Source organism: Crocuta crocuta, unplaced genomic scaffold, assembly GCF_008692635.1.
Source record: "Crocuta crocuta isolate KB4526 unplaced genomic scaffold, BGI_CrCroc_1.0 scaffold443, whole genome shotgun sequence".
Lineage (NCBI taxonomy): Eukaryota > Metazoa > Chordata > Mammalia > Carnivora > Hyaenidae > Crocuta > Crocuta crocuta.
This window is the reverse complement of record NW_027529446.1, coordinates 503135-510250: the sequence shown is the minus strand read 5'-3', so window position 1 is coordinate 510250 and position 7116 is coordinate 503135. Positions and strand designations below refer to the sequence as shown.

Sequence of the window (7116 nt, the reverse complement as noted above, 5' to 3'; positions counted from 1 at the left end):
TGTCCCTCCGGACCCCCGCCCCGGCCGCCTTACCCAGCACCGTCCGCTTCTCCAGGTAGCCAATGAGGTCCTTCATGTACTTGGCCATGTTCTTGGCGTACAGCAGCGCGGCGTCCACGCCGCCCTCACAGCGCTGCAGCAGCACGTCCACCTCCTCGGGGGGCANGCCCCCCTCCCCCGCCCGCGCCCACCCCCCCCACGCGCCCGCCCGCCTCACCGTCGCAGTCCTCGGCGCTGGGGGTGGAGCCCTCGCTGCCCGGCACGTACAGGCTCTCCATGGCCTGCGGGCAGGGACGCGGGTGAGTCGCCCCCCCGGACGGAGAGGGACGGGAAGACCCATGTGGGGCCCGGGGGTGCCTCACCCCACCCTGCTCACCTGGCTGGGGTCCCCAGGGGGCACCGACAGGAGCGTGCTGCTGTCCACTTCCCCCATGAGGAACTCAGACACGCTGCGGGGCAGGGCGGGGCGGGGTGAGCGTGGAGACGGGCCCCTGCGCCCCCCGCGCCCCCCGCGGCCCCGGAGCTCACGTGCTGCTGAAGGACACGGCGACCATCTCCAGGGCCTTCTCGAACTCCCGCTTGTCAGACTCATTGTTGCACTCGTAATGGAAGGCTGGGGGGCAGACAGGGCCGGGGCCTGACCCTCCCGGAGGTGACCACCCTGCCTGCAGCCCCCTGAAGGGGGCCTTCGGACGGGGGGGGGGCAGTTGCGCCTGGCAAACTGCCCGCACCCCTCACGACCCACTTCGAACACACCCTCCTCCAGGCAGCCCTCCCTTCCCAGGGCCTCCGGAGCCCCCGCTACCCCGCCCCGGCCGGCTGACCTCGGATCTTGGCGATGAGGGTGCCCGCGGCCGTGAGCGTCTCCACGGTGTTGAGCAGCGGGAACTTGGAGATGACCTGTCGCATCACGCGAAGGGCCTCACCCAGGCGCTCGTGGGCCAGCGGCCGGCGCGCCTCCAGGAGCTCTGCGGGCACGGAGGGCGTGAGCGGGGAGGAAGCGCCCGCCCCAGGGGAGCCGCCTGCCCTCCTCAGGGCTCCTGGCCCCAGGTGGGGAGACTGAGGCAGAGCTGGGCGGGCAAAGCTCAGGGCGGGGCCTCAGGCGAGGCACGGCCCCTCTGGGCTGCGGGTGAGGCCCACGGAGGCCAGACCACGGTCTAGGCGGCCCTTTCTCAGAACATTCTCTTCATGTCCTTCCAGAGACCAAACCCCTGCTTGTCCTTCAAGCTGCAGGCCTGGTGCCCCCTCCTCCATGCAGTCCACCAGGCCCTTCCCTGCCACAGCTCTCAGGGCTGCTCAAGGTTCTGTCCAGCTCCAGACCTGCCCTGCCTCTTGCCATGATCCAGTCCCCTGGTGGCCACCCTGTGAGGCATGTGCGGTCATCATCCCCATTCTGTAGATGAGGAAACTGAGGCACAGAGAGGGGGAAGTCCATTCTCAAGGACGATGAAGTTTTTCTGTGTTCGCTAGCTCTGCAGGTAGGAGAACTCCAGACAGGAGGACCTCATGTGGCCTTTTCTCAAGGGCAGTGGGGAGCCAGAGAAGGTGCTAGAGCAAAGCAGGGTCAGATCTGTCTTGGACTGTGTCCTAAAGCGCCCTCCATAATCTTTTTTTTTTTTTTTTGAAGATTTTATTTTTAAGTTATCTCTACACTTAACATGGAGCTCGAACTCACAACCTTGAGATCAAGATCAAGAGTTGCACACTCTGGGCGCCTGGGGGCTCAGTCGGTTGAGCGTCTGACTCCAGCTCAGGTCATGATCTCACGGTTCGTGGGTTCAGCCCTCACATGGGGCTCTGCTGACAGCGCAGAGCCTGTTTGGGATCCTCTGTCCCCCTTTCTCCCTGCCCATCCCCTGCTCACGCACATGCACTCTTAAAAATAAATTTTTAAAAATGTTTTTTAAAATATTATTTACTGGGGGCTTCTGGGTGGCTCAGTCGCTGAAGCATCCAACTACAGCTCAGGTCATAATCTCGTGGTCCGTGGGTTCGAGCCCCGTGTCGGGCCAGATCTGTGCTGCCTGGAGCTGCTTGGGATTCTGTGTCTCCCTCTCTAACCCTCCCCCACTCACGCTCAGTCTCGCTCGATCTTTCTGTTTCTCAAAAATAAACATTAACAAAAAAGTCACACGCTGTACAGCCAGAGCCACCCCCCCTCGTTCGTCATATGCGCACGACACACACCATTAAAACCACGGCGTTCGTGACTGCAGCCTCGCCTCCCCTGTCCCCCTCAACTCTGAGCAGGTAGACGATGTTCAAGACACGGGTGCAGCCTTGTGGGCGCTGAGGACCCACCGAGAGCCACCTCTGGGGAGCCCCCAGCAGCTGCCGGCCGGAATCCGCCCCAGGACCTCACACCCAAGCACACGCCTGCTGCCTCAGGCAACCAAAGGAGGGAAGGGGCTTCTGGAAGCCCAGGAAGCCACCCATGGCTGGGGGGGTGGGGGGACCCAGGCACGCCCCTTCCCCAGAAGGTCCTTCCATGCCCCCCAAAGCCCGTGCGCCGGGACACACTGGCAGCCGGGCCGGGGGACTCTGCACTGTCCCCTCACGTGGGGCTCCACACAGAGCGGGTCTTACTGTCCTCGCAACTGTCACAATATGCCGAGGACATCTGACCACCGCCAGCTGCCCCACAGGCCCCATCGTGAAATGGGCCCCATTTCACAGAAGAGACACCTGAGCTCAGAGGAGGAGGCCCAGCAGGGGAGGGGCCCAGACGCAACCCACATCCTCTCTAGCAGGTGCCCCGAGCCCCGGAGGAGGCCCCCCCCGCCCCCAGCCTCCCGAGGACGCAGCCTGGCTCGGCCCCGCCCAGGCCTGGCCTCCAAGGAACTGGAGGGATCAGGGATCAGCCCAGAGAGGAACCAGGAACTGAGATTAGCGTTTCCCCAGGAAACGGCTCTGGCCCCGGCCCCCGCCTGGACTAGATAACCCTGGGGGGCTCCCACCCCCCCAGCAGGACCCCAGCTCCGGCCCCTCCTTGGCTGGAAGAGCTGGGGAGCAGGGCCCCACCAGGGGCCTCAGTTTCCTCCTCTGTAAAGCAGGCGCCCAGGGGAGTGGGTCGGAGCGCTTGGCACAGCCCTGGCACTGTGGTTTCTGGGAGGAGCAGGCAAGGGCCGCGGGCTGTGCACGAGGTGCCAGGGACAAACAGGAAGTGGGTGAAAATAACTCGGCAGGAAGCTGGGCCGTCAGCGCCGCGCGGAGGAGAAAACGGAACTGCCATCCCACAGGCCACTGGCTCCCCCTCGACCCCCCTGAGNCCCCCCGCCCCCAGCCTCCCGAGGACGCAGCCTGGCTCGGCCCCGCCCAGGCCTGGCCTCCAAGGAACTGGAGGGATCAGGGATCAGCCCAGAGAGGAACCAGGAACTGAGATTAGCGTTTCCCCAGGAAACGGCTCTGGCCCCGGCCCCCGCCTGGACTAGATAACCCTGGGGGGCTCCCACCCCCCCAGCAGGGGCCAGGCCTCTGCCGCCAGGAACGCCAGACCCCAGCTCCGGCCCCTCCTTGGCTGGGAGAGCTGGGGATCAGGGCCCCACCAGGGGCCTCAGTTTCCTCCTCTGTAAAGCAGGCGCCCAGGGGAGTGGGTCGGAGCGCTTGGCACAGCCCTGGCACTGTGGTTTCTGGGAGGAGCAGGCAAGGGCCGCGGGCTGTGCACGAGGTGCCAGGGACAAACAGGAAGTGGGTGAAAATAACTCGGCAGGAAGCTGGGCCGTCAGCGCCGCGCGGAGGAGAAAACGGAACTGCCATCCCACAGGCCACTGGCTCCCCCTCGACCCCCCTGAGTCTGTCCCCAGCCGAACCTCAGCCCACTCGGGTTCCAGCCTGCAGGGCGGGCCCTGCCCCGCCCCTGCTCTAACATCTGTGGCCCCCCCAGTGCCCTCTCAGGACCACAGCGGGGGGCCTCCGGCGCCCCGCACTTCATTCGCCCTAAAACCTGTTCCCCCGAGTGCATCCCCACGTGAGGTTCTGAGCTTGGACACACGAGGCTCCCTCTGCTTCGGTGCCTTTCTCTCCTAGAGGGCACCCCACTCCTGCACGCCCCGCAGAGCGCCAGCTGCAGCGGCGCCCCCTTCTGAGCCTCCCTAACGCACCCTGCCCCGGCCCCGGGGCGCCGCCGCCGCTCACCATCGTGCAGGACACACTCTTTGAGCTTCTCCAGGCCCTCAGCAAAGCGGCCCACGTCAGCCAGCAGGTGGGAGATGTCCTCCACGGTGTCGAGGCACGGCCCCTCGGGGGGCAGCTCAGCGGAGCCGGGCGTGGTCAGTGGGCTGCGGTGGGCGCGGCCTAGCGTCCAGGTGCTGGATCCTGACAGCGGGAAGCCGGCAGCGCTGGCATGGCGGCTCAGGCTGGTGGGCCGCTTGAGCGTGCCCGCGGCCTTGGCGTTTGAGGTTGCGCTGGGTGGCTCCAGGACAGGCCCGAGGGGCATGGCGTCAGACCCATCTTTCCTGGGCAGCTCCTGGGAGGGCGGGGAAGCTGGTGACACCGGCACTCCAGCCCAGGCACTGCCTCAGTTTCCCCAGAAGCACAGTGGGGTTCTGGAGGGTCTCCAGCCCAACCCCACAGGGGGCAGGGGGTAGGGGGCAGGGGGCTGAGATTTGGTGCCAGGCCCCGCCCACACCTGTTACCCAACATCCTCTTCCCCAGCTCTTTCACAAACAACCGTCTTTGCCCAAACCACAGCCAGGGGTGGGGCCTGTGAGGGCGTGGGGGAGGGGCACCCCACTTCCTGGTGGGGTAGGAAGGGCTGGGAGGGGGTCCTCAGCCCTCGCAGCCCCCCTGGCTCCCACAACACACCTACTCCCTGGTAGAGACCCCTCTGTCGATTCCCAGAGTCCCAGTTGTCACGGACACCCCCGTACCTTGTAGACTGTCCCCAAACCTTGTGGCTCTCCAGACCCCAGAGATGCCCCCAGGCCCTACGCCTGCGGATCGGACCCTGCTTCATGCTGTGCTGCCTCTAACCCTCGGGCTCCCAAACCCGACGCCACCATCGCCCCCGGATTCCCTGACCACTGCCCTGCAGAGCCCCAGACCCCCCGCGGCCCTGACCTGGGCACCTGCCCACCTACTCCCTAGGCCCCACAGCCGGCCCTGGTCAAAGCAGAGGGATGTGGGCGCCAACCCAAAGGGCTCCTACCGTGAGCTGAACGCCAGGGTCCCGGCCTGTCCTGCGCGGCCCATGCAGTCCAGCCCGGTGGGGGCTGTAGCTGGCCTGCGACCCCCGCCGCCGGCCCAGCATGGAGCGGGCTGCGCCCTGGGCACCCAGCACAAGGCGCGCCCCGGGGCCCCTGCGGCCTGGGTGTTACTCCAAGGTCCCCGCCCGCTCTCTGCGCTCCCCAGAGAGGCTCACTCACCCCCAAGGGCTGTGGGCTGGGGCTTCCCGCCCGGTTCTTTTTCGAGATGGAAGGGGTTTTCATGAGCTCCCGTTTCTTCCTGGAGAACATGGTGCGGCCTGGGCCCAGCGGCCCGACGCAGGCGGGCCGGGGTCACGCAGGCTGGGGGTCTCGACGCTGCAGCTCTCTGTCGCGGCTGCCTCGGGGCCACATTGTCGCTGGCCACCCCCTCCCCAGCTGTCAGGCCCACGTGACAGGCCCGGCCCTCATTGGCGGGCCCTCCCCCCCACAGGAAAAGGCCTCCGGAGGCAGCGGCGAGTGACAGACACACAGACCTGCCTCCCACCCTCCTGGCTCAGCCTGCCCCTCCTCGAAGTGGGCTGTAAGGTGGGGTCCCAGGTCCCACCCCCAGCTTCCGCTTTCGGGAGCTCTGCGCATGTGCCGGCCAGGGTGCCTGCGCCCCGCACTGGTGCCCTGGTGCCCTGCTGTGTGGGGAGGGCGCATGGAGACGCCCAGACGCAGCCGGGAGCCCGCAGACACGCGCGCACGGGGACACGCAGGGACTCGGACACGTGCTCAGACGTCACGAAGCCCGCATGTGGGACGGACAAGCCAGAGCTTCGGGCTCAGACCCTGGGCACCGACACCTGCTCTCCAGGCCTCCTGTCCTCCCTCCTCCGGCGACCTGGGCACAGCAGGCCAGCACCCCAGCCCTGTGCCCACGACCCGGGGACACACGCAGCCCCTCAGACCTGCTGGGCCGCGGCGCTGACAGGGCGCCTTCGGAAACTGCCGTGGGAGCTGGGGCCCCAGCCGTGTGCGGGGACCCCTGCCTCCTCCTCCCCTCCCCCTACACCCACCTCCCCAGTCAGAGCCTTCTGCCCTCCCCACTTCTTCTCTCCGCCTCCAGAGCTCCACCCCCCTCCCCAGATTCCAACCCCTTTNCCTCTGATGGGGGGGCGGGTCTACAGGGCCCTCAGACCACAGCCACTGGGGCCCAACCCGCCTCTCCAGGCCTGGGTCCATCCACAAACCCAGCTGAGAAGTCCCGTGGGGGCCGTTCGCCCACCACCCATGGGTCCGGAGCCTAACTTCAGGGCTGAGGTCTGGCCTGGTCAGGACGCCTGAGGTCTGGGCCACCCCCGCTGGGCTCCTCCAAGCCTCCCGGAACATTCCCGAGCCTTGACCTCACGCCCACTTCACCACCAGGCTCTCCTAGGTACCGCCCTCAGCCGCCAGCCCCGCGCGGGTGCTCGGGGCCCCGGGACCAGTGTTCAGGCTCTAGAAAGGCCACGCTCGCACGTGAGACCCAGGCCCCAGGCCCCAGTCCACCAGAGGCCCCCGGAGCTGGCGTCCAGGTGGCACAGCCAGACTCTCACGTGTACCTACAAAACTGCACCTGTGTCAGGCGGGGACGCGTGGGGGACGCGGACCCGTGTCCAGATGTGCGTGGAGAGCCGCGTTAGGACAGACATGCAGCCTGGCGCACACACGGTCTCACCCCACGACTTCTCTTTATTTCCTCCAGGGTGATGGGTCTCTGAGAGCCTGCGCCAGGGCTGCGCGTGTCTCCCAGGAAGCCCACCCGGGAGGGAGGATCATAGCACCGTCTCGGCCACGCTGGGGTCCTCGAGGAGCCCCGCGGTGAGTCTGGGGTGCGGTGGGCTCGGCCTGAGGCCCGCCCCCACTCCTGCCTCCCGCGTGTCCTCCTCCTCTTCCCCCTGGTCCTTGGAGAAGTACAGGAACACCTGGGGGATGGCGGCGGGAGGGGGGG

General features: G+C 67.0%; 2 protein-coding genes across 2 annotated transcripts in view; both read right to left on the bottom strand.

Moving 5' to 3' along the window:
- The window catches only part of ARHGAP45 (Rho GTPase activating protein 45), a 12084-nt gene extending 6230 nt beyond the window's left edge, over positions 1-5854 (bottom strand). Inside the window, 7 exon segments of the mRNA XM_077760596.1 lie at positions 34-172; positions 213-281; positions 377-449; positions 529-613; positions 825-968; positions 4135-4465; positions 5364-5854. Coding sequence (XP_077616722.1) covers positions 34-172; positions 213-281; positions 377-449; positions 529-613; positions 825-968; positions 4135-4465; positions 5364-5453 — 931 coding nt within the window. The 5' untranslated portion in view covers positions 5454-5854.
- Positions 5855-6835: 981 nt separating this feature from the next.
- The window catches only part of ABCA7 (ATP binding cassette subfamily A member 7), a 15678-nt gene continuing 15397 nt past the window's right edge, over positions 6836-7116 (bottom strand). The window contains 1 exon segment of the mRNA XM_077760595.1: positions 6836-7090. Within this exon segment, the coding sequence (XP_077616721.1) occupies positions 6941-7090 (150 nt within the window). The 3' untranslated portion in view covers positions 6836-6940.